Source organism: Cyprinodon tularosa, unplaced genomic scaffold (assembly GCF_016077235.1).
Source record: "Cyprinodon tularosa strain WSP-4 unplaced genomic scaffold, ASM1607723v1 ctg52, whole genome shotgun sequence".
Taxonomy (NCBI): Eukaryota; Metazoa; Chordata; class Actinopteri; order Cyprinodontiformes; family Cyprinodontidae; genus Cyprinodon; species Cyprinodon tularosa.
The window spans coordinates 2758106-2785113 of NW_024039252.1; the positions used below are offsets into that span (position 1 = coordinate 2758106).

At 37.7% G+C, this 27008-nt stretch overlaps 1 protein-coding gene across 2 annotated transcripts in view; it reads right to left on the minus strand.

Moving 5' to 3' along the window:
- Positions 1–410: 410 nt before the first annotated feature.
- LOC119795705 (voltage-dependent R-type calcium channel subunit alpha-1E-like) overlaps positions 411–27008 on the minus strand; it is a 94554-nt gene continuing 67956 nt past the window's right edge. For both annotated transcript variants that reach the window (XM_038303845.1, XM_038303846.1), the window contains 25 exons: positions 22247–22306; positions 22062–22168; positions 21662–21673; positions 20469–20565; positions 20216–20376; positions 19201–19338; positions 18357–18558; positions 18121–18285; positions 17931–18041; positions 17751–17831; positions 17393–17512; positions 17205–17270; positions 16003–16094; positions 15151–15325; positions 14906–15033; positions 13668–13764; positions 13474–13579; positions 13274–13381; positions 13085–13185; positions 11227–11333; positions 11023–11122; positions 9061–9165; positions 8551–8686; positions 3950–4086; positions 411–1980 (listed from right to left, as the gene is read on the minus strand). In XM_038303845.1, coding sequence (XP_038159773.1) covers positions 1456–1980; positions 3950–4086; positions 8551–8686; positions 9061–9165; positions 11023–11122; positions 11227–11333; positions 13085–13185; positions 13274–13381; positions 13474–13579; positions 13668–13764; positions 14906–15033; positions 15151–15325; positions 16003–16094; positions 17205–17270; positions 17393–17512; positions 17751–17831; positions 17931–18041; positions 18121–18285; positions 18357–18558; positions 19201–19338; positions 20216–20376; positions 20469–20565; positions 21662–21673; positions 22062–22168; positions 22247–22306 — 3237 coding nt within the window. In that variant the 3' untranslated portion in view covers positions 411–1455. The remainder of the gene's footprint in view (positions 1981–3949; positions 4087–8550; positions 8687–9060; positions 9166–11022; positions 11123–11226; positions 11334–13084; positions 13186–13273; positions 13382–13473; positions 13580–13667; positions 13765–14905; positions 15034–15150; positions 15326–16002; positions 16095–17204; positions 17271–17392; positions 17513–17750; positions 17832–17930; positions 18042–18120; positions 18286–18356; positions 18559–19200; positions 19339–20215; positions 20377–20468; positions 20566–21661; positions 21674–22061; positions 22169–22246; positions 22307–27008) is intronic.

The following is a 27008-nucleotide window of genomic DNA, read 5'->3' on the forward strand; positions in this document are numbered from 1 at the left end:
CGTGTTGTGAATTGACGCTATAAACTGAATTTAATTATTAGATAACAGATGGACCATTATGTATACAAAAGCAGTAAGGTAATCATAAAGAGCAGACCTCAGTCTGACTCGTTGCTTCACTTGGTAAAAGAGAAAAAAGGACAAGAGAAGACTTCACATGACAATCGCCACTTGAGGACACTTTTACTTATATATATATATATACAACTTTTTTACACATACGAACCCACAGAGCATTTGCATTCCTGGAACTTAAAGTACAATTCTTTTGGTTAAGTGAGCTTCAATAATTTCATCTATTTGTCAGGCAAATAAAACAACACACAACCTTAATATGAATATTTCAAAAGATTCCAACTTAGCTTTAAAACTTGTCAACAAAGACAATTTTTTTCCCCCTCCTTTTTTTTAAATGTTATAAACAGCATATGTTCTCTGTACATTATTTGCAAACGTATTGTAGTATGTCATGGTGTACCTTAAAGGTTTCTAAAGTTCATGTTTCACAGTCTTTATGTAGTGTTCACGATAGCAGATACAGAAGATCAGTTTTCTTATAATTATGTGGTGATTCTGCACTGTGGAGTTTTTTGAGATGCTCAGAGGTTGAGGAAAGACATCCCTTTAGTACGTTGCTGCAAATTTAAGTTTCACATGATATGCAGTGTTAGTTTTAAGCCACACAGAGTCTTTTCCCCCAAAGTTCAAACGGTTTAAAGGGATTAAATGAACTAAATGATGTATAACTGACAACATTTTAAGGTCTGAGGTTTGGTGATTGCATGATTTAATAGCATCGAGTGAAATCACAAATTATTCTTTCTAAGATGTCCTATTACTGTAATCTTATCCCCCATCTTCGAAATTATAATGTTTAATACCAAAACAAAAAATAAAGAAGGGAAATTAGACAGCTGACTTATTCACATTCATTCACATAGTAAAAAAATCCAGCATTGTTAGAGTATTATTATTAAATATATCATTGCCTGGCAAAGTTTTAGATTGCCTCTTTATGATGGCTTGTTGCATCGAACCTGTTCTAATAGATGGCAAATGATTACAATTTATTTACAAAAGTCATAACAAAACCTAGTTGCATACTCACACACCCCACAGATAAATGAATAACTTTTAGAGCAATGCATAATCTGTTAAAAACAACTGCAGAAATGAAATTACCTATTGACACAAATGGCATGACCCAGTCCATTCCTTTCAGTTATTTCTGTACTTAGTGACAACTTGAGATGCATTATTACTCTGTATCATCAAGTAGAAGTCAGGAAATAGACCTTATTGATTGTCAGTAGTCTTCGTATGTTGGCATCTACAGCTTCAGGAAGTGTTAAGGTCTTTGACATTGTATGTTTTTTTTTTCTTCTCCCCATCATTCCCAATTTTGTTGATGCAAGAAGAAAAATTAACTTTTGGTCCTTGTGCCAATGTCCATTTCTAGCACCTGTCATCCTCCTCTGTGTCACTCAGGGGGTCGCAGCCTGCAGCTGAGGCTGTCTGCATCAGGCGTTTCCTAAAATGTCCGTTGGGGACCTGCCAGCCGGTCCGCCAGCGTGGATGGGCTGAGCCAATGGTGTTTGAGCGTCCAAGGCTGCAGGCCACTGCTGCTTCAAAGGTCAACGTCTCCATGGGACCAGAGGGGTCCGGGCTGTGGTCATCTTCTTGTGAGGTCAGGAAAGGCTCTGAAGGGTAGCGTCGAGGTGGAGATGCGTTTATGTCAAGATGGCTACGCCTCTCCCCTGTAGCTCCTTCTTGGGTCTCCCATGAGGCCTTGCCTCTCCTTGTGGACTCTGGGCTGCCTTGTTCATCATCATCGTCTCCGACGGAGACTTTTGTGCGACACACGAGTGGGGAATAGGAGATATGAGGGCGAGATCGGGTGGGCATTTGTGAGAGAGGTCGTCGGCCACTGGGTGTGCTGGACTCTGAAGTGGAGGGCACTGGGCTGTCTGAGCTGTTACTCTGAAAGAAAAATACAAGTACAATTATTATATTAGCTGATCTTGGCCCTTTGCTATCAATTTTCATACCTTCAAAATGTGATTTACTTCAATAAAATAATTGTGAATCGATAGTTCTGAGTTATAAAAAAAACAAACATACATGTGTATTTGTGACATGATGTCACATTCAACTACATTAATTTCCCAAAATAGAATCTAATAAAGACAAAGAAACACAATTTTATAGTCCTCTTCGTACAAACAAATCCAAACAAAATGGGTTAAGGTTTGTTTTTTTTTGTGTGACAAAATGGATAAAATGTGATATTTTCTGCTTATTTTTGAAGGTGTATTAAGTACATAAGTAATGAGGTTAAGAGAAATCATTTGTTGCTCATAATGAGATAATTTCCAGGTTCTAACAACTTGGAAACAACAACAAAAAAAAAAAACCTTCACATTTATTTGAATTATTATACATCTGGGAGAGTTAGACACTGGCTGGCATTTTGGTTATAGTTAATAGTTATAGAGTGTTTTACTTTTATTTTGTATGCAAAAATTTACTGTTCTGAGTCAGTATGCTTTTGCTTATAAATATAGCAACATGTTTCAAATAAATGCTCCTTATTCTCAGACAGACAGATAGACAGATGGATGTGGATAACAATTCAACCAAACCACACACAAGAAAGGATTTGTCTTTCTAGTGAAAGTTTAATCACCCTTAGTGTTTTTAATTTTATTTTAAGAGATGTCTCTCTCATGAAAAAAAAAAAAAAAACTACGGAAAGAATGAAATTCTGACAGTTGCAGTTTATCAGTCTAGCCTTTAGCTACACAGCTCCTTGTGCGTGGAATTTTTTAAAAATAAACTGGAAATTCACTGAGTTTTTATCTTTAAATGCTTTTAAGCTGAAAGTTATTTGTGAAAAGAAAGTTAAAGAATTTGAAACAGCCTCAATGATCTGTAATTGTTTTACTTGATATGTTTTTAAATTTTTTATGTACCCGTCATTTATTTAAATGTATCTATGTTTCTTATGTAACTTTGCTGCCTCTTGGCCAGGACTCCCTTGAAAAAGAGGTTTTTAATCTCAATGGGATTGTTTCCCTGGTTAAATAAAGGTTAAATAAATAAAATAAAATAAATATCAGTCAACAGACACATTGGGTGACTGGCATCATCCATAATGTCCAACAGGTTGCTCAGATCTTTATTTTCTGCTGCTGTCAGTTTCATGCAAATCACAAAGCCTACCCATCAGTTTAATTTGTCCAATCTGAAGGTATCCATTTTGGATAGGAAGAAGAGAAGCCTGCCTACTGTAGATTGGTAAAACATTCACAGGAGTTTCCTGCAGCTGTTTAAAGACTGCAGCCTCCTCAGGAAGTACAGCCCGCTCTACTTTCTGCACAGATAGTTGATATGTGTTGTCCAGTTTAATTAGCTGCCTAGCCACATTCCAAGGTGTTTATAGGAGTGTACAGCCACCACTTAGCACCCTCAATTAGAACTAGCCATCATGGTCTTCCTAAAGTAATCAGAAGTGGTAACTGAAGGACAAATGTTTAAAGAAAGCTATTTTCACTATCATTAAGGTGCTTTTTAAAAATTTAGACTTTAATAATTAACAAATAGACTGAAGCGAGTAGGACAATATTGGTGTGATACTGGACTGTATTTCTTTAGGGAAACACAGACAGTATGTTTTAGTTTTTCCAGCCATGCTACTAAAGTAATCACTGATGCCATTTAAATGTCAGCACTGTAACTGTTCAGGTTTAATATATAATACAGATACTCTTTCATATAAAGCATTATACCACCTCACTAATTGCAGAAAGGTGAAAAAAAATTACATTCATATAGAATTTTGAATCACCTAAAATCCGTATGAGTTGGTAAAAGCTTTTTTTTAAAAAAAAAAAGAAGAACTTAGCTTTGAGATTTATCCAGATCAAATGAAAAAATATTATTCAGAAACCTGTTTATCCTGAGGAAGAGCTGGGTCTACGCTGGAGGAACGTGAGGGCTGTAAGCTTCTTTCCTCTGAGTTGTCTGGAGACAAGAGGTGGCAATGCTCCTTAGATCGACCACGCTCCCTATGCTCAGATCGGGACACTGGGAGTCATAGTCGAAACACATGAAAAAAAAAAGAGGTTTAAATAATTCCCTATAATATAATGACATGAAAACACTTTTTATTAATGCACTGATACTACTTTAAATCTTGCCAAGCAACACTAAGCTTTGACTGACTGGTGAGGAACAGAGAAATCGGTATAGTAGAGGTGATTTTCCATCAATAAATTAGTTTTTATTTAAAAGTGGTTCAAATGTTATATTTACATGTTTTCGTTTAAAATAATATGGTATATGCTACTTTCAAACATATAAACTAACAAGTTTTATTGTTCTTCCCTTTTATCTAATTTCACCTTATAAAGAATGCATTATTTTCATAGGGAAGGCATCTATGGCTGGATGTAGAAATGTAAAAAAGAGGGTTTGTCTGGTATGAACACAAAGAGACTGTATGTTATGGAAAGTCTGAATAGCCAAATCCATATTATGTGGATTCTATTTTAAATAAGCATTCTGTAACACTGTTAAATGAATATGCACTCTGTGGATGATTGTGAAAATATGTAAAGAATATTGAAAATCACATTCTAACTTTGATGACTTATTCTAAAAATGTTCATTTGATGATTTTTGAACATTTTGAATGATTTCTGTGGGATATTGTGTTCCAGGGCTATAATCTGTAATCTTAGCCAACGCATCAATCTGGATTTCTCCTCATGCATAATTTATTTCTGGCTAATATCTTTTCTCTGTTAGACCAACTTTCTAAAGTGTCAGAAATTAAAATGTGAACTTTAAAACTTGACACATGACAGGAGAGGAATGGTCAGAAAAGCTTCGTTATTATCAAGGTAACCTGCCGTGCATCAATGTGTTTCATTTGGACCGTTTGAGTGCTGAAACACTTGTATACCTTTTTATCTTCAAGCCTGTCTGAGAGAATCAGCACTGTATTTCATAAAGCTACAATGAATCTGTCCTCCCTTTCCATCAAACTGGTAACCTCTCAGCTCGACTGGACAAAAACTCTTTAACTGTCCTCTTTCCTGGTACTAGAACAGGGGTGGGCAAACTTTTTGACTTGCGGGCCAGAATGGGTTCTAAAATTTGACAGAAGGGCCGGGCCAGGAGCTTTTGGACAAGCAATGTAATTTATTAAACCTGGGGATTGAAATGTAAAAAACAGACAATTGAAGGTGCAAATTTAAAAAAATCAACATTTAGTGGGAAAAAAAATCAATGGAATCACTTTCAACATTCAGAACATATTATTACCCAACGAAAGGAAGGGGTCTTTAAAATGAGAGCGATGTGCAGCATGTTAATTAAGCTACTGTACCGCTGCTGTGCGTAAATGCGCAAGTTGCTATTTTTTTCATAACACAGTAGAAAAACTCACTTTTCAGTGGGAACAGTGTTGTTGTTCTCCTTTTTTTGCCAGTGCATCAAAGTCTGGAGTTAGTTTCGTTGTGGCAATTTTGCGCCTCCGACAGAAATAGTATAGGCAGGATAATAATCTGGATGAACTGACTGCAATTATTAAGTTTTCAGGTGGACTTTCTCACTTAAAAACATATTAAAACTACTTTATTCCAACTGATCACAGCAAATATAGCTGCAAGATTTAGATTATTTAGATGAAAAAACACCTGCCAGCCGCCGCGGTGAAACCGGAGGCGACCTGGCCCAGAGGCTGCTGTTGAATTAAGTTTTCAGGTAGAAAAATAGAGCGGGAGCAAAACTGAGTATGATTGTGCTTTATTCAAGTATTCATTACAAAGTATTAATCAAACCCATCAAAGTCATCATCCTCTGTTTCTGAATTAAACAGCTGCACTAAATCAGACATGCCAATTTCCCCTTCTTCGCTGTCAGAGTCACTTTCCGTGCCGGGCGGCTCCTCAGAAATAATGCCGGCTTTTGAGAAAGCTCGAACAACAGAGCCAGCAGACACGTTAGTCCAAGCATCAACAATCCATCCGCAAACTGTGGCGTAACTTGCCCGGCGCTGCCTTCCACTTTTTGTTAAACTGTGGTCTCTGTCGCTCATCAATCGCTCCCACGCTGCTCGCAGCCTTACTTTGAACCGCCGGTTCACACCGATGTCGAGCGGTTGAAATTCCTTTGTCAGACCTCCCGGGATAACGGCGAGCACAGTGTTCATTTGATTCACCTTTTTTCACATCGGCTGTGAATGGGCACGCATGGAGTCACAGATTAACAGCGATGGTGATGCGTGGAAAAAAATCACCTGGTCTCCTTACATACACCTGCCTCAGCCACGCTTTCATCATCTCCTCATCTATCCAGCCCTTTCATTTGCCTTAATATCATATGTCATCAGAGCGATGTGTCTGTCTCGCTGTCAGCTCCCAGATCAGCTTCTCTGATTGGTTGATGCGGCGCGTCCAGCAGCAAAACTTCAATTTTTCCATCTCGAGCAGCGGCAGCGCGTTGGCGGCGCGTCAGATGCTTAAACGCTCCCGACGCGCTGCGCCTGCTGCTCAAAACGCGCTGCGGGACCTTTTGCTGCGCCTATACCCGCGTCAACCATTGACTTTGCATGTAAACACGCTGCTTCTGCTGCGCCTGCTGGGTCCGGTTCACACCGATGTCAAGCGGTTGAATAACAGCAAGCACAGCGTTAATTTGTTTCACCATGTTTTTCACATCAGCTGTGAGATGGGCACGCACGGAGTCACAGATAAACAGCAATGTTGATGAGTGGAAAAAACCACCTGGTCTCCTTACATTCAGCCACTCTTTCATCATCTCCTCAATGAGGTGGTCTCAAAAGTTGCAGTTACAACACACATAGGGCGCACCGCACCAAAGGGCGCACCGCACATTTTGAGGGAAAAAAAGATGTTTATGGGCGCCTTATAGTTGTGAAAATATGGTAATTTGGACAAGTTCGGCGGGCCGGATTAAAAAGCCTACTGGGCCGCATACGGCCCGGGGGCCATAGTTTGCCCATGTCTGTACTAGAACAACCCAGGCTGGTTGTCAAGGTAAAGGGAACATACTCTTCAAACAGGGAGGTGCCTCCTCTCACTGTCCCCTTATTCAGGGCTTACTACATGAAGTCATTACAGTTTGCTCAAAGACATTACAATTTAACTGCTCAATGCCTGTCCTAAAGCACTCGGGATTTGAACCCACATCCCAAATGTTTTGCAGTCATAAAATCTGTAGTCTAGCGAACATTAATTCTGTATTTGTAAACTAGTTTGGAAGAGTTATAGCTGTTTTTATTTCTTTTTATATTTGTATTTTTCACTCTGAAATTCTTACTGTTTTGTTTAAGGTAGACAATTTTAACATCTGTCCAGGGACAACAGATGAAAATTGGCCTTTTGACTAATTCTGGTGCATTTGCAGGAATGCTTATTAATGTAATTTATCCCTGTCAAATAAATAAATAAATCTAAATATTAGAGTCAAAGAACTAAAGTACTAGGGCAACTGTGTTTTTTTTACTCACCATAAACTGAATATTACCGTAGCTGATTTTGAAGAGAGAACATCAAACATTTTTCTCTTAGAGTTAAGCATTCTCTGTGCTCAAATAAAGCACAGAGAATATTTGAACCGAATGTGCTGAATAAAAAGATTACTGAACATTTCTTCTTAACCTAAAATATTATTTTATTCTTGTCAATAGAAGTGGATTGCTGGTTTGTTGTGGTTCAGCCACAGATGCGTAGTAAGTTCTGGTCAGTTTGTAAATGTATGTTCACCTAATATAAGTAAATGTAAAGATATGTATATTCTATCATTAAATTTAAAAAGTATTACAATTATGGGGATTTCCCCCTATCTTTAGGAGTATGTATTCCTCTCTCTGTGCTAAGAATATCAAATTTTTTAGAGCTATAATACTGGATGGATTCAAGCAAAGGCAATTGGTTTTGATTGCTAAATCAATTGTTCAAATTGATTGCTAAAGCAGGTATAGTAAAGATGACCCTCAGATAGTTACAGATTATATTTTTCCAACATAACGAATCTCTCTGGCATTGTACCAAAGCCTTCTTTGTGGCAACAATGACCTTAGATTTTTTTTATTTTTTTTAATGAAAGGTTGCAATCTTTTAGAAATACAAAAATAGATGCAAAAACTGCAGCCAAAGTTGAGATTCAGGTTTGAAAAATCACTTTTAAATATTTACATCCGCCCATAAATTTACTCGGTTTGGTCATCAGAATATTATCATCATATTGAAGGTACATATGCAAAAAAAGGTGACAGCTGAACAGCAAATCCAAACCAAGTTGCACCTTCTTTGAACATCTGCTATGTGACAACAAAAATGTTGTTTTAATATGTGAAATCCTTTGAAGATCGGCCCTTTGAATGTTCTTTATGAGTGGAAAAGCTGGACCCAATGTAGATTTTATGATGTTCTTTTGGTAAGACAAAATCCATGTTCACAACTGAGATAGGAACTTGAAACGATCAATGCAAGAAAGAAGGATATAAATTAAATGACTAACCAGCAGCCTTGTAGCTTTTGTGTCGAGGTCGGTACACTCTTTCGGGGCTTTTTTCCTCCTCCCAGAGACCATTTACACGTTGATCTGCAACCGTGGATACTGAACGCTTCATGGAGCCGCTTGTAGCCTCCCCTTCCTTTTGTGACCACAGATAGAAACAATTGTTTTTTAAGAAAATCTCAGATTCCATACAAAGGACTTAGAAAAACAGGAAATAACATGTTTTCATGCATTCATTGGTGCAGAAGTGCAGTGCATCCTTTGGTCTGGTTGTTTCTCTGCTTTTGGAGTAAAAGTCATAACAAGTAAAGCTATCGACATTCATAGATGACACCCCGACAGGTCTTTGAACCTCTGACAAAGTCTGAAAGCAGCAAACTCTTCTGAATTTAAAAATAAACAAACCGTGCACATAGAGAAAAACCCGAGCACTTTGGCTTAAGAGCCCATGCAGCCATCGAAGCCTGCAAGATCCAGCCAGGGAGCCATGTCAAGGAAGATTGTGTGTACCTGCGACTCTACAGCCAGACGGGGCATAGAGGAGGCCCGCACACAAAGGCCTCTCCCAAGTGGAAGCTCCAATGGGGCTTCAATTCCCCAAATGCATTCGCCCACCTACGTGAGTACAGAAATCAGACAGGAGGGCAAGGAAAGACAGAGCACCGATAAGGTTTATCCCCCTCTGGTAGCACTCCCTCCAGAGGCTCAGTCCAAATGAGGGAAAAAAGGACAAACTCTTCCATGACAAATGGCCATCTCAACCACAATCCAAAATGCCTAAATATAAGCTATTTTGACCACACACAAACAGATTAACAAATAAAATAAGTTAGACTTTATTAAGGGGAGAGAGTAATGAGAAAGTGAGTCTGTACAGGAAGAGCACAGGGAGCAGAAGAACAAGAAAGTACAGAAAAATTTAGCTTTTAGGACATGGCAGATTTATTAATCTACCTAACGCTTAAGTCACATTTAAAAGACGAAGATCAGTGGCATTCTGGTATTAGACCAGCAGAATGAGTTTGAAGTGGAAGAAACTCACAAATAAAAAAGTCTAAGTATGCCATTTCTTTCAGTTCCCTAAGTCAACACCTTTTAGAATCGTCTCTTGTTGTAATTAAATCTACTAACATTTTACACCTGCAAAAAAAGCTTCTTACAAAATAAATCTGCTCATGAAAATATAGCATGCGTGAACATCAACTCAACTCCCAGAACTTTTGTTTCACTGAAGGTTTTCTTTTATGTATTTAGGTCTTAACTTTGACTGAGTGGATTGACTCACCTAAAAATGCTTTAAACTGTTTCACAGCAGCTCTACTTAAATGTTTCCAATGCTTGTAGCTGCTTCCTAAGCATCCTGCAGTCTCGTAACAGATTAATTTCTGGATTGCCTTGTAATTTTGCTCCCCCCACTCTGACGCGGTTCAGTGCCAAACATAAGAATTGCTATGGCATGATGCTGCCGCTCCCCCTTTTTGGATGGGGATTATATGTTTGAAGTGTTCAGCATGTTCTGTACACAGGAAGTATAGAGAACATGCTGCTTTTTCCATTTGTGGCACACGTCATTCTTCTTGCTACTTCTCAATGAAAGGACACCACCAAAAATTGTCCCATCAGATTCAGATTCTACTAACATAGCACTGGATCTCTGCAGCCCCTCAATCTCTACTGCCGGCCTCTTGGATGTCTCCCTAAGTGATGCCTTTCTCTCCCATCGTATCATCTCAGGTGAAAAACTAAAGTCTTGGTAGGTTTGCAGCCTGTTTAAACTTTTCTACAGCTCATCTGTGTGCAGTCTACCAAAGTCTTCACCATACTGTGTTTATCCGTTTAAGTCCCCTAACAAACCTCTGAGAGATTAACAGCACAGCTGTATTTATTTGGTGATTGAATGACACAAAAGAGGAATCTAAAGGTGTCTTAATAACATATTGCAAAGTTTGTGATATGACAGTGTTTGGTATGGTTCAATGATTATAAATCATCTTTTAAGGCATTGCATGCTTCAGCTTGGAGGAGGAATCATGCTTGATCAAGTTCTAAAGCAAGACAGCATCTGTCTAAGGGAAAGATACACTCCTCTGCACACTTACATGGAAGTACTTCAGAATAACTTGCTATTAGACTGTCAGGTAGTTTAGAGCGGTACAGCCAGACAGTAAAGACACAGCAACAAACCAACAGTGGAACAATCTGTCTCCAATATTACAACCTGCTAAGGACTAACAGTCAGGAGCACAAAAGCAGCATTGCAGAGCTCTGCCAGGCTATGAAAAATCGGTGACCAGTTATTTATATGACAAACATTTTTACTCATTATAAGAGATTGAATTATATAAAATTCTGACTTTTTGATTCTCAAAATGCAACATCTGCAGAAATGTCAATGGTAAACACGTGTGTACATTAGATTAATGTGATATGTGTGAATGCAGTCATGGTAGCTGTGTCTGTCCTCTATCTCACCACATTTTGCTGTTGACTGGCATCGATGTCTGAGCTTATGGGCTGCAAAAATAGCTCCTGGGGAGAGATAGGACTCAAAGCCACAAAGCCTCCTCTGGTTCTGTGAGGGAGACAGCAATAAACAGAGGGAGAAAAAAAACAGTAAGAAAAAAATGCAGCAATGCACCATAAATATATATGTTTTGTAAACATTTGCAGACTTACAGGGCAGAGCCCGCACTGTGAGCCATCAGTGGCAGGGGGGTGGTGTTGGACAGGATGTCCTCAGGCAGGGTAGAGGCATCCAGACGTTTAAAGATCAAGTTGCTCTTCTGAAACAAGACAAAATAATACATACAACACATAAAATACACATCTAAACCTCAGGGCAGATGTTTTTTTTGATCTTTAGAAAACCATGGATAAAATAGTCTCTAACTTTTAAGGCGATATAATTTTGAGTGGATTCCATTTAATTTTATTTCTATTTAATCAGTTAGGTTTATTTTCCTCTTTCTTCTCATATCTTTTTTTTCTTGAGTAGAATACATCTGCTTAAAATGGGTAGAAAATAATGAAAAGATAACATTTTCAAGTTTTTTCTTTATTAACAGAGCTATGGACATGTTGACCATTTGAAATGTATTTGTAGAACAATGACACCAAGGAATGGACTTTTCTGCCAAATGTCTGACATTGAATCAGACTAGGAATCCCTTGTTTAAGGTATGTGATAAAAACCACAACTATCTGTTTTTGTTAAATGCAAGAAAATTAACAAAAAGTGATACTAAATAGAAATAAGTGTGGACAAACACGTTTGGCTCATCCTGAATATCAACCTGTTCATATGCAAAGTATAAACTGCATGGAAATGCCTATCTGTCATTTTCTGTATCAACACCAGAACAAAGACAAAATCATAGGGAAGATTCTGTTTGAAGCTGGTCAGATAATGTCATTATTAATCAAAATGAAAACCCAGTCAGAGAAGAGCAAGCAGGCCTATTCTTCCAAAACCTCAAAAGTCAGATTAAAATACGAAAATGTACCAAGGATCAGAGACAGTTCCTATCATCCAATGGCCTGAAATATGATGTGTGGCCTCAGTTACCATTAATAGAAAAAGGGGGAAGCTTAAAGGGCTCGATACCATCAATGAAGTACAGGACTGGGAGCATGTTGGGGGTGGGGGGGTGGGGGGTGGGGGGGGGGGGGTTCATTCAAAAATAATACCATGAGGGAAATTTTGAAAAATCAGCTCAAGACATCAGCCATGAAGTTTAAGCTTTGGAAAAAATAGGTTAAATGGACCTGAAGCATGACACCAAATAAGTCACAAAATGGTCAGTGTTTAGAGTGATCATCACACAGCGCTGAATAGGGGTCTGAGAAAAACATATGGATGTATAGTTATATTTAATACACTAATAAACTAGAATATGCAAGGCTTGTTTTTTTTTTTTTTTTTAGTACCATTCAAATATTAACAACCTTTAGGCATTCAATGTACTTTTAAACTACTGAATTGAAGAGATGTTTTTGGTCTGAAGTCATTATATTGTGCTTTTAAAAGCAGTAAGCAGATCAATGATGACAAATAACAGTACATCAATAAAAAAGATCATTTGTTGTGTAATTAATCAATCAAATTTGTTTTAGTTACTGAATTGTTTAAGTATAATAACTTTTCAATACTGATTAGGGTGTCCTTATTCACCTGAGAACTTGTAGGCATTATACCCAAAATAGATGGATAGGTATATAGAAACTCTAAGAATGAATAGGTTCAGATGAAAGGAAACTAGGAAAGAGGGAAGGGTATAATGAAGAAAGGAGAATTCAATGAATAGGAAGACAGGAAGAAGTAAAGGAAGGCATATGGAGATAATCCTTGAAAGTACAAATAATTTTTGAAATTTGATTTTTATTTGAATTTTCTTCACTGTATGAACACCAGGTGAATAATCTATCTAGCAATATGAAATAAAAACAATAAAGGAAAAGTTTTAACAAAAAAAAAAAAAAAATCACTCTTTCAACAGGAGATGCAACCGAGCTCATAGAAACATGCTGTGCTGACCTGGGCTTCCAGCTGTTGCCTGAGTTTCTTTGCTTTGTTCTGTTTGAAGTAGTCCATTATCATCATTGAAGCGTAGATCTTTCCTACTGTCATGTCGGTATCTGTAGGAGCAGCGGATACACTTCATTAAGTCTCACCCCTGGTCTCTCAGCAGCAGAATGAAAAATTCCTTTTCAGGTAGAGCCTGACCTTTGTTGATAGGTACCAGTAGGTCCAAGGTCTTCTGCGGCAGATACGGCCAAATTATACTGATCTCCTTCTGCAGCTCGGCATCTAGAGCAATACGGTCCTCACCGCCTAGAACAAATATACACTTTTTAATTTGTAATATTTATTCTATTCATATCTGACATTTTACTTTTTTGACTGTAAATACACATGACTCTGACCTCGAGCTATCTTTATGTCTAAAGCTGTGCGGATGAGTGACATTAGAGTGGAGGTAAAGTGGACGGTCATGTCCTCATCAACAGGCATATTCATCAACACCAACCTCTGAAGAAAACAAACACAAAATTTTTACACTATTTGTCACTTAGCTTTTTCTCTCTTCAAATAAAAGTAGTGATCACTTTTTTATTACCTTGTAGGCAATCTTAGCCGGACATTTTTTACCCAAGCCGAGAGGCGGAGACATGTGGGTCAACATCTCGTACATAGCTGTGTAATGAATCCGGCCACTTGAGGAAACATAGAGTAGGGAGAGCAGAAAGTGGACAGTTTAATGAAAAGCAGAATGTTTATTTTCCCTTAAAAAGGTTATTTTAGGTGGGTAGTGAACAACCCCAATCTATCATTATAACCCTTAAAGCTTTTCTCATCTTTCAACCCTATATTACTTTTTTTTCCCAGAGATAGAACAACGTTATGTAGAAAATGATTGTAAATTGGGAGGAAAGTGATAGATGGTTTTAAAATTCTTGTCCAAATCAAAATCTAAAAAGTTTGGAATGCCGTTTTGTTTAAGCCCTCATGAGTCAATACTCTGTAAAGCCGCCTTATGCTGCAGCAACAGCTGCAAATCTGCACCATTATTTCCTGATCTACAGTATTCACATTTTCCTACACTTCCACTGATAACAGCTCACATTCAGACAGACTGGTAGCATGACTGGATTTTATTTGCTGTAGATTTGGGTATAGGCCAACTAAGATATATGTTTCGATTCAAATTATCTATGGTAGCTCTTACTCTACGTTTGATCCATTCTTTCAGAAATCAGCTGGTTGACAACAAACACATCCTTGCTTCCACTACAGACAAACTACTGGATGTTTTGATGATAGTTGCATCAAAAGTTTTCATCTGATTTATTGCAAACATTTTAACCAATCTTGTGGAAAAAGGCTTCAACAAAAATAAAACAAATACTCTTATAATCAAAGCGGTTTAGGTTAAATTGTGATTATGGAACAGTCAAAGTACTAACCATTAAAAAACAGGGTTCATTTTCAAAGCTTGTAATACAGCTCTCCGCAAGTGTATTTCTAACCAGTCCGTGTTGCTTGTCTTTATTTTTGTTCAGTGTTATTCTCTAACAAGCAGGCCATGGGACAATTATGTTGCTTTTATTATCCACAACATTACTCTCCAGATTAAATACATTTAAGTCTGTGGTTGTATTGTGACAAAATTTGAAAAAGTTTGAGGGATACGAATATGTCTGCACAGCCAAAATCAGAATGCAGTGCAGTGTATTCTAAAGCTGTAACATTTCACGCTCTTTGGCTGCCCTCTGCTGGATACAGTTGGAAAATTGACTTTGATGTGGCGCACATAGTGAACTATGAGAGAGTAGAGTAAATGAGGTCAGTTCTTACCATGCCAGTCTATCATACTCGCCCCATATTCTGACAAACTCATCCAGGTGGTGAGGGCCCAGGATAGAGGAGTCTCGTGTCAGGTACTCAAAGTTATCCATAATAACAGCCACAAACAGATTCAGCATCTAAAAAAAGACATAAGAACAAAGATCTGAGATGAACATATTTAAAAAGGAAATACTGAGTTAAAACAAAAAAGGCAAATTTTTATTTTTTCATTATTATTATTTGTTGAATCTGACCAGAAAAGAGCTAAAGAAGATGAAGGAGACAAAGTAGCAGTAGGCAAAGTCGGTCCCACACCCGCCCTCATGGTCTGGAGACATGGTGAGGGGGGCAATGGAGGGGTCTGGTTCACACTCCTGTCCAGACAGACAGGAGAGCATAATCTCCTGCCAGGATTCCCCTGTTGCACTCCTGGTATTTAAAACATAGGCAGCATTAAACAGACTATCCATCATTTAGACAAGTTGCATCTCTTACACAAGAACATATCCATCTAAAAAAACAGTGTTGGCACTTGATCCAACAGCAGAGGAGACTGAAATGTTTCCTTAACAAAAAGCAGTTTTGGGCAGCTGGCTTTCTTGGTGAGAACATCACACACCTGGGGAATAAGTACCTGAGCATCACACAGAACTCAGGGACATCTCATAACTAAAAACCTTCTATAAAACAGAAAAAAATGGCTCCTGGATAACACTCATATAATTCACATTAATGTATTTTACTAACATTTTACTAACTATTTGTTCTGTGTACTGGGTATACTTCCTTTTTTATTTTAATAAAAAACAGTATGTCTATATTTTTTTACAATAAGATTTTACTAACTAGTGTTTGTAATGTACTTTACTTTTCCACTAACTGTTCATTTTAACATATCTTGTCTTTCATGCTTTTACACTAACCTGTCATGGGGCTTCAGATGAAAATTAGCCTGTGTGCTACAGGCATATGTACACATTGAACCTTGCTGTGAGCATTTCTATGTATATGCATTGTCCCATTGTAAATAAAGCAACATATAAATCAGTAGCTTAAACTGACACATTGAAGATGCGATTTTCCTTATATTTCTTGGTACAGTTCACCTGAACAGAAGCATCAGTGCACTGAAAAAGGTCTTAAAATTGTTGTGCTGATTGATGTGACTCTCGTCATTCAGTTTGATGTTTCCAAACACCTACAGAAAACACAGGAAGTCAGCTTTTTACACAGGATACAGACCTTAGTTTCATATCAAAATATTCACCAAAAAAAAAACAAACAAATACATCTGTACAGTACAATATAATCACTAGGATTAATTTATACACATGGACAAAACTTTTGCTACTCCTCGTTTGATTAAAGACAAAACAACCATGGTAACAGAAATTAAGTCAAACAATTTGAACCAAGGTTCAACCGCATGGTTTTAAACTCATGAAAGAAACCTAGACAAAAAATAAGATATCCCTAGAAAAGATAAAAAATAATGTGACCAAAGGGACATGTTAAATCAGTGTGTCCCATAATTAGGATTGCAGGTATCTACAATCTTGTAATCAGTCATTGGGCCTATATATAGGGCTAAAGGTACTCACTCTGCTGTTTGGTGATATGGTGTGTACCACACTCAACATGGACCAGGGGAAGCAAGGGAAAGAGCTTGATATGCCTGTGACTACAGTTGAGTCTGATACACACCACTCTGGGTCCCTGAGCAAGACCGTTAACCCCACATTGCTCCCTGTGGACCGCGCAGTGGCAGCCCACTGCTCCCCAAGGGCATGGAATAGGTAACTGGTGGTTAGGGTATTGCGCTTTGGTCCCAGAGGTTCTGAATTCCAGCCCCACTCCCACAGACTGCCACTCTGGGTCCTTGAGCAAGATCCTTAACCCCAGTTATGCACTCAATCCCCACTGGTGGAGTGCATAACTACAGTTAGCAATATAATCTGTAATGTTTGCAAATGTTTTTCTTGTTTCTTTTTTTGATTTAAGTTCATTTAGAAATGTTTTTGATTGGTTCAAGATTTGCCCTATTTCATGAGCAATGTCTGATTTTCATTTGTTCATCTTCATAGAACTTTTATTGATTATTACTTTTGTCAATTTAAGTTATTTCTGTGACTATTGTGAGGTTTTCTTTCATTAAACAAAGGTAACCAAATATTTTTTGTCCACATGTGTCAAGGAATTTCTTGGCAAACATCCATTTACAAAGGATATTTAAATAATATTTTTTTTATGCTGATAGAGATTATTTTAAGATTTTTGACAATTATGTAAACACTAAGAAAAATAATACCTGCATTCCGATTATGGCATATATGAAGAAAAGCATGGCGATAAGTAGGCAGACATAGGGTAGAGCCTGTCAGAGAAGATAAAAATAGCAAGTTCATATTAATGATAGGAAAACGTAACCCTTTCTCCCCATTAATAAATTGATAATCTAACTAAAAAAAAAAAAAAAAAAGAGGAAAAACTACAGACCTTAAACGATTGTACAAATGTCCAAAGCAGAATGCGGATGGTGTATCCCTGTCTCAGCAGCTTGATCAACCTGGCTGCCCGGAAAAGCTTGAGAAAACTCATGTTGATGGTGTTCACCGACTGGGAGAGAGAGTTGATTAGTGGAAGAGTAACACAGCCAGAGAGGGAAAAAGTGACAGCCAGGCAGGAATGACAGAGTGTAAATAATGGTTTGCACAAGTAAAGACAACATGACTTAAATCTAGAGCGGGGTCAGTGACCGTCGCACAAAGCTCAGGAATTTGATACTCCATTGAACACTGCCAATTCTTTTATCTATTTTTAGGTGGCAACATTTAACATTCGGACCACATCTTACCTGCAAGTCCACAATTATTTCTGTGATACTGCCAAGAACAGTAATAAAATCAAAAATATTCCAAGTGTCTCGAAAGTAGTTCTGCAGACAAAACATAATGTGAAATATGTAAGATTTTTAAAATGTATTGGGGGGGGGAGTAAAATTTCTCACAGCTTTGCTACAAGCATTCATACTTACCACAAACCCAAAAGCCAAGATCTTCAGTATACACTCCATGGAGAATAGCACAGTGAAGGCTGTGTTGAGGTGCTTCAGGACAGCATCATAAGCCGTTGGGGCTGAGTGATACTAAAATAGAAATAAATTATATTATTATCTTAAAGGATTAGGTTATACATATATATTTATTACTGATAAAATGGTTTACCTTCATCATAAGAACAACTGTGTTCAGGGCGATCATGACAAGAACTGTGTACTCAAAAGAAGGCGATGCCACAAAGTGCCAGAGTCTGTACTGGAAGGTTTGTCTGTTCTGAGGCATGTAGCGGGTCATCGGCTTGGCGCTGATGGCAAAGTCAATGCAGGCCCTCTGATGGGGAGAAATTTAACAGTATAAAGAACAATTATGCCTTTAACGACACTGACAAACGTTGTTCATACCTCATTCTTCTCCAGGCTGCACTCTTGAATCATCTTATCACCCTGTTCTTGGAAAGTGATGATGATAAGAGCCACAAAGATGTTGACGAAGAAGAATGGAAAAACCACAAAGTAGACCACATAGAAGACGGACATTTCCATCCGGTTCCCACGGCTCGGCCCCATGTTCTCCTCTGTGACATCGGTGGAGTGCTGAAGGACCCTGGATCATAAAAAAGAGACAATCATCTTTTTGCATTTCCTGTTTCTACTTTTGAACAGTAAAATAGCTACAGTGATATTCTTGAGTTCACTCAGGGTATTGCAAACAAACAACAAATAAAGAGCAGACACTGAGAATTCTAAAAATGATTTACAATATGTCTTTCCCCTCGTGTATTTTATTTTGGTTATGTTACGTATTTCACACGGACACTGAAAAACGAGTGTTAGGTTGTAGTTCTCAACAGCAAAGAGGTAGAATGCTCTGTTGGGCTCACGGGTTAGTCTCTGTGTATTTAACAAGAGATGGTAGAATGAAGCATGAGATGACAGGTGAATCATTAAAGCAGTTGCTGCTTTAATGGTGAAGAAAGAGCTGAGCCATAGCACTGATCCTTTTACAGCACACCCCTCACCTATGAGCATTGCATATTAATATTTAGAAAAACATTAGGATGGAAACAGATGAAATTCCATTTTTCAATAAGGGTAGGTGGGCTCAGATACAGAAGGAGGAGTATAGCAGAGAAATAAAGAATGATCACCTAGAATGGGGGTATTTTTAAGTCTGTTTTCTTTGCTCTTTCAGAGCTTTAACAGTGAGCATATCATCTCAAATGCTACAATTAGCACGTGAACTTACTGAGGCCACCCTTCTCCAGTTGACACAGTAAAAAGCGTGAGCAGGGCCCAGCAGACATTGTCGTAGTGAAACTCGTGTCTTCTCCACTCTCTTCTTTTGACCTCCTTTTTGTCTCTGCTGTAGTCAATGTAAAAGCCTCTGCAGGGAACAGAACAGACTGAAGGTCATCTTTTCACTTTATTCACTTATCACATCTGCAGCTTAATAAACACCACTGAAGGTTTGGTTATATGTGAATACTAAGCGTGAATTCTAATAGAGGGATTTATATCACATTGTGGATAAATTGGGTAAAATTTATTATTATTATTGGGCAAAATTTGAATTATTGGTAAGAGCTTTTAAGGAACATGATATAAAGGGTTAAGCCTTTTTATAAGTTTGGAGTTTCTGTTCGGAAAAATTTAGGTGGCCATTTCTGCAAGCAAGAAATATTGACCTTAGACAAATAACATATTCCAGGGTATCACTACCTCTGCATTCAGTTACAGCCATTTTTTTAATGTATAAATACTGTAAGTTAAACTTCCAATTGAGATTTTTTTTTAAATCACTGTAAGATTTTTTAACCACAAAATTGTAACAAGCTTTGGCAGCTTTAAATAGAATACATATTTTAAAGACTGGTGCTCTCCTAAAACCCCAACAGATTTTGCTCTGTAATTCCGCATTATGCAAACAACAAAGTACCTCACAATATTCCTGTAATAAGCTTTCATTAGGATGCATACCAAATATTCAAAGACAAGAATAGTATGACTTCATTTAACAGGAATGTGAACAAACAATTTCCAAAATGTTAAACATTTTTTTTGCTCTAACCCATTTATGATAGTAACATAAAGAAATAACATTGTCTCTTAATTTTCAGGTTGTATGTTAACAATTCCCCTGTTATACAGCATGTAGAATATGCTTATCCAGCCTGACAACATGTAGGAGGATTCTGTTGATATATACAGTGCATACCAAACACTAATCTGAGTATAAGAGAATAGTTTAGATGCTTATTTACCGACATTCCTTTTCTGTTTTCATGGAGCTGTCAGTGCAGAAGAAGAACTTCCCCTTAAAGAGCTGGACCGCGATGACAGCAAAGATGAACATAAAGAGCTGATACACAATGAGGATGTTAAAGACATTCTTTAGAGATGTGACCACACAGTCAAAAACCGCCTGTGGAGAAGAAAAACAAGAGGGTGGTAAAGCAAATACAATCTCCAAAGAGCCTGCAAAGCAACAGCAAGTTTTTATTAGCTTCATCAGACCTTGAGTTTAGGGAGCCTCTTGATGGTTTTAAGAGGCCGCAGAACTCTCAAAACTCTGAGGGACTTTATTGTTTTGATGTCTCTGCCTTTGTTGTTTCTGTTGACATTGAAATAAAGTACTGAGAATTGCAGCTCTGCAGGTGAACTCGAACACAAAGACATGGCATAAATCGAACACAGTGAGAGAAAATGTCAGTGAACTAAGAGAAAGAAACATACAATGTAGTAAAGAACTTTACATTTGTGACAGATACTGGCAGGTATTAGGGGTGAAGTTTAAAGCGTTTTAATATTATCCTTTATAGGAAATATACTGTTCTGAGGGATTTCCATTAGTAATATGTCAATGTGCTTTTGCTCATAAAATGAAGAGCAACATGTTTCATGTAATAAACTGAATTGACAATGTTTATTTTTTTATAGATAGATAGATAGATAGATAGATAGATAGATAGATAGATAGATAGATAGATAGATAGATAGATATAGATAGAGATCTAGATAGATAGGAACCAGAACTGACAGGTTTGTCATTGATACAAACTAAAACTGTTCAGAGTAGAACTTTGCGTAATTTCCAAAAACACTACATTAACATTAAAGTCTGGGATTGAGGACATTATTGTTATGGGTCTATTTCTAGTCAAGGATACTTACTATCTACATAAATATATTCATGGAAATCTACTGACACTCTTAAGAGCCTGAAGATAAAATAAGCATAGCCAAAGACTATACCAGTTTCAATGAACTGACATCAATTGGATCATCGATCTGATCTCCACAGGTCCTCCTTACAGAAGAAAACTTGAATCTGCCATTACCTTTTAAAGGCTTTTCTAAAACATATTTCGTAAGTACTATAGTTTACTTAGATTTTTATTACACTTTTTTCCATATAAATTTCATTTTGAACTAATTTGACTTCTTTGTATATGTGGGTTGCTTGGGTTGGTACCCACATCTTTTGTAAATTATATATTTACCTGTTATATGCTCAATGATTACTTTCCTTTCTGTTACTGTTTGTATTCCTTTGTTCATAATCCTAATACATGCCAGAATCTTTAGTTTTGTGATGTGTAAAAGACATTGTAGTAAAACATTAACTATACAACGCAAATTCAAAATGCATGAGTACAAAATAAATATGTAAAAGATTGATGAGATGTTCACATTTAGAAAATTTTTACCCCATCACATTCCTGGTTTCCCCAACAGTCATAAAATCCACAGGAACAACAGAGAAAAAAATTCGGGGATAAAAAAAGGTTACATTACATCCAAATTAACAAAAAAAAAAATCACATACAGTAAAAGCTCTCTTCAACAAACTGCACAAGGGGGTTAGTCAGTTAGTAAATTGTCTGTCACATACAAGCCATGAAAGACGACAGAAAAAAGCTACACAAAAAAGCCATCTTTTTCACTTGAAGCCCTGTGATGAAATTTAAAACAGAGTTACTCGCAGGCTTGCATGTGTCTTGATGCATGTAGTTTATGACTCCAGGAAGAACCATTTATAAATATACAGCATGCTTGCAAAGTTATAAGCTGCAGTGAGTCAGTCATTAGTCATAAGAAAAGGCTTACGTTAGAGCAAAGGCGATCAGAGCTCCCACCACTACAATGAAGTCCAGGAGGTTCCACATGTCTCGAAAATAGGACCCATCATGCAGAATTAGACCTTGATCTATCATCTGAAGTCCAAAAAAAAAGTTAATAAATTATCCTAAACATATATATTTTTAAATGAGAATCTTGTTTCAGAGCCCTACCTTTATGATCATTTCAAAGGTGAACACTCCAGTGAAGACGTAATCAAAATATCGCAGCACCTGGGTGGTTTAAAAACACATTTAGCTCGACTCCTCGTTAGTTGATCGTGTTTACATCAAACCTACAGGTGCTGGTCATAAAATTAGAATATCATGAAAAAGTAGATTGATTTCAGTAATTCCATTTAAAAAGTGAAACTTGTATATTATATTCATACATTACATACAAACTCATATATTTCAGATGTTTATTTTGTTTAATTTTGATGATTACAAATGACAACAAATGAAAATCTCAAATTCATCATATCAGAAAATTAGAATATTGTGAAAAGGTTCAAAATTGATGGCCCCTGGTGCCACACTCTAATCAGCTAATTAACTCAAACCACCTGCAAAAGCCTTTAAATGGTCTTTCAGTCTAGTTCTATAGGCTACACAATCATGGGGAAGACTGCTGACTTGACAGTTGTCCAAAAGACGACCATCGACACCTTGCACAAGGAGGGCAAGACACAAAAGGTCATCGCTAAAGAGGCTGGCTGTTCACAGAGCTCAGTGTCCAAGCACATTAATAGAGAGGCGAAGGGAAGGAAAAGATGTGGTCGAAAAAAGTGTACAAGCAAGAGAGATAACCACACCCTGGAGAGGATTGTGAAACAAAACCCATTCAAAAATGTGGGGGAGATTCACAAAGAGTGGACTGCAGCTGGAGTGAGTGCTTCAAGAACCACCACACACAGACGTATGAAAGACATGGGTTTCTGCTGTCGCATTCCTTGTGTCAAGCCACTCTTGAACCACAGACAGTGTCAGAAGCGTCTTGCCTGGGCTAAAGAGAAACAGGACTGGACTGCTGGTGAGTGGTCCAAAGTCATGTTCTCTGATGAAAGTAAATTTTGCATTTCCTTTGGAAATCAAGGTCCCAGAGTCTGGAGGAAAAGAAGAGAGGCACTTCATCCACGTTGCTTGAAGTCCAGTGTAAAGTTTCCACAGTCAGTGATGGTTTGGGGTGCCATGTCATCTGCTGGTGTTGGTCCATTGTGTTTTCTGAGGTCCAGGGTCAACGCAGCCACATACCAAGAAGTTTTAGAGCACTTCATGCTTCCTGCAGCTGACCAACTTTTTGGAGATGCAGATTTCATTTTCCAACCGGACTTGGCACCTGCACACAGTGCCAAAGCTACCAGTACCTGGTTGAAGGACCATGGTATCCCTGTTCTTAATTGGCCAGCAAACTCTCCTGACCTTAACCCCATAGAAAATCTATGGGGTATTGTGAAGAAGAAGATGCAATACACCAGACCCAACAATTCAGAAGAGCTAAAAGCCACTATTAGAGCAACCTGGGCTATCATAACACCTGAGCAGTGCCACAGACTGATCGACTCCATGCCACGCCGCATTGCTGCAGTAATACAGGCCAAAGGAGGCCCAACTAAATACTGAGTGCTGTACATGCTCATACTTTTCATGTTCATACTTTTCAGTTGGCCAACATTTCTATAAATCCTTTGTTTTTATTGGTCTTCAGTAATATTCTAATTTTCTGATATGATGAATTTGAGATTTTCATTTGTTGTCATTTGTAATCATCAAAATTAAACAAAATAAACATCTGAAATATATGAGTTTGTATGTAATGTATGAATATAATATACAAGTTTCACTTTTTAAATGGAATTACTGAAATCAATCTACTTTTTCATGATATTCTAATTTTATGACCAGCACCTGTATTTACACATTACATCGTAGCAGTACAATTGTTGCCCTGCAGTTAAAATGATTACATGAAAAAGGCCTCAGGATAAGCTTTTCCTTTGGCGAATACTGTCCAAATCAGCTTGAATCAACTATGCTGAAACAATTATAGTCACAGATACAAACACAAATGCGGATGTTTTTAGTTTTCTAGAGATATGGGTCTGTTGAATCATCTCACTCATAATAAAAACCAAAACAAATCACAAAATATTGGTTGTTTGTTGGAGTAGCAAACACACTGATTACCTAAAGTGCAACAGTAATACTGAGTGACGCTTCCATTAAGCTGCATGACTCATGAGACCAATTTCTAAGAGGAAAATCAGCATCAGAGAAGCAAACTGGTAAAAAAAAAAAAAGCATCAAAACTCAGAGTAAAAATGTCTTTTTATCATGTTAAAAAAAATAAGTTGATACAGAGTAGATTTGGATTCTTGACCTAGCAATGCTCCCTATAGAGACATAAAGAATAAATTTTTTGCCAAAATTGATAAAATGTCCTCTTAAGAGTACTTCAATAGCTGAATGAACTCACATCATGCTAAGCTGAACTTACTCTCTATGGCACTGTAAAAAGGGAAAACTTGTGAAAAACAAACTGCACAGCGATTTGTCAGGCAGAGCTGCTGATTCTCACCTTGGATGTGCATGAAAGCCAAATGTGTCATGACACATTGTTACTGACTGTGTTAATGTCAACTAAAGATCTGACCAGACAGTCAAACTGAGCTATAAAGTCTTCCTTGGTGTTTTATAATCATAAAGTGCGAGGTAGTAATGATTGCTGTATTTCTTTAGTTGATGATGATGCGACTCAAAAGATAACTAGATTTCTTTTGGATTTGCAAAGCTTTGCTAACATTCTAAATTCTTTATATATTTTCTTGATATCAGGTAGTAATATAGAAATTAAACATTATGAGCTGATTTAGTAAAATTGTTTGAGCTGAGCTGTTTTATAGGCTGTGCACGGGGTGTGGTGATACTAGGGGGGCTCACACGTGCAATTTTCCTTTTGTAATAAATGTTATGTATGATTACGTCTGTTTCTTTCAGGGACGCCTAAACCTGTAAAAGAAAACAACAACAACTAAACCTGTTTTTGTTATGTCATTATGCATCACTATCAACCATATCAGACATTGTTTCTGAGATTTCTCATTTTTATTTTATTTTACTTATCTATTTGAAATGTACATCAATTAGCATTGCTGCAAATGCACCAGAATTGGCCAAGAGGCTATTTTTCATCTGTTGTCCCTGAACTCATCTACCTAAAAACTTAAAAGTAAGAATTTTACAAGTGTGTTTCATCAACAGTTTCTCTGCATTGTGTGCAATCTGGTGATTCTGTTTAAACCTTTAGAGTTACAGTAAAAACATAAAAGTGTTCTTAACCACTTGTGTAAGAGATGTCAAGCTGCCAAAAAAGTTACTGAGCTGACTTCATATAAAACCTCCACTGTTGATGTTTTTCCCCCTTTTTGAAATAAATAGCTACAAGTCACAGCTGATTCTACACTATACTATTATTCTATCTGATATACAGTGGGGCAAAAAAGTATTTAGTCAGCCACCAATAGTGCAAGTTCTCCCACTTAAAAAGATGAGAGACGCCGGTAATTTTCATCATAGATATACCTCAACTATGAGAGACAAAATGAGAAAAAAAAATCCAGAAAATCACATAGTCTGATTTTTAAAGAATTTATTTGCAAAATATGGTGGAACATAAGTATTTGGTCAGTTACAAACAAGCAAGATTTCTGGCTCTCACAGACCTGTAACTTCTTCTGTAAGAGGCTCCTCTGTCCTCCACTCGTTACCTTCATTAATGGCACCTGTTTGAACCCGTTATCAGTATAAAAGACACCTGTCCACAACCTCAAACAGTCACACTCTAAACTCCACCATGGCCAAAACTAGAGAGCGGTCAAAGGACACCCGAAACAAAATTATAGACCTGCACCAGGCTGGGAAGTCTGAATCTGCAATAGGTAAACAGCTTGGTGTGAAGAAATCAACTGTGGGATCAATTATTAGAAAATGGAAAACATACAAGACCACTGATAATCTTCCTTGATCTGGGGCTCCACGCAAGATCTCACCCCGTGGGGTCAAAATGATCACAAGAACGGGGAGTAAAAATCCCAGAACCACACGGGGGGACCTAGTGAATGACCTGCAGAGAGCTGGGACCAAAGTAACAAAGGCTACCATCAGTAACACACTACGCCACCAGGGACTCAAATCCTGCAGGGCCAGACGTGTCCCCCTGCTTAAGCCAGTACATGTCAAGGCCCATCTCAAGTTTGCTAGAGAGCATTTGGATGATCCAGACGATGACTGGGAGAATATCATATGGTCAGATGAAACCAAAATAGAACTTTTTGGTAAAAACTCTACTCGTCGTGTTTGGAGGAGAGAGAATGCTGAGTTGCATCCAAAGAACACCATACCTACAGTGAAGCATGGGGGTGGAAACATCATACTTTGGGGCTGTTTTTCTGCTAAGGGACCAGGACGACTAATCCGTGTGAAGGAAAGAATGAATGGGGCCATGTATCGTCAAATTTTGAGTGAAAATCTCCTTCCATCAGCAAGGACATTGAAGATGAAACATGGCTGGGTCTTTCAGCATGACAATGATCCCAAACACACCGCCCGGGTAACGAAGGAGTGGCTTCGTAAGAAGCATTTCAAGGTCTTGGAGTGGCCTAGCCAGTCTCCAGATCTCCACCCCACAGAAAATCTTTGGAGGGAGTTGAAAGTCTGTGTTGCCCAGCGACAGCCCCAGAACATCACTGCTCTAGAGGAGATCTGCATGGAGGAATGGGCCAAAATACCAGCAACAGTGTGTGAAAACCTTGTGAAGACTTACAGAAAACGTTTGATCTCTGTCATTGCCAACAAAGGGTATATAACAAAGTATTGAGATGAACTTTTGTTATTGACCAAATACTTATTTTCCACCATATTTTGCAAATAAATTCTT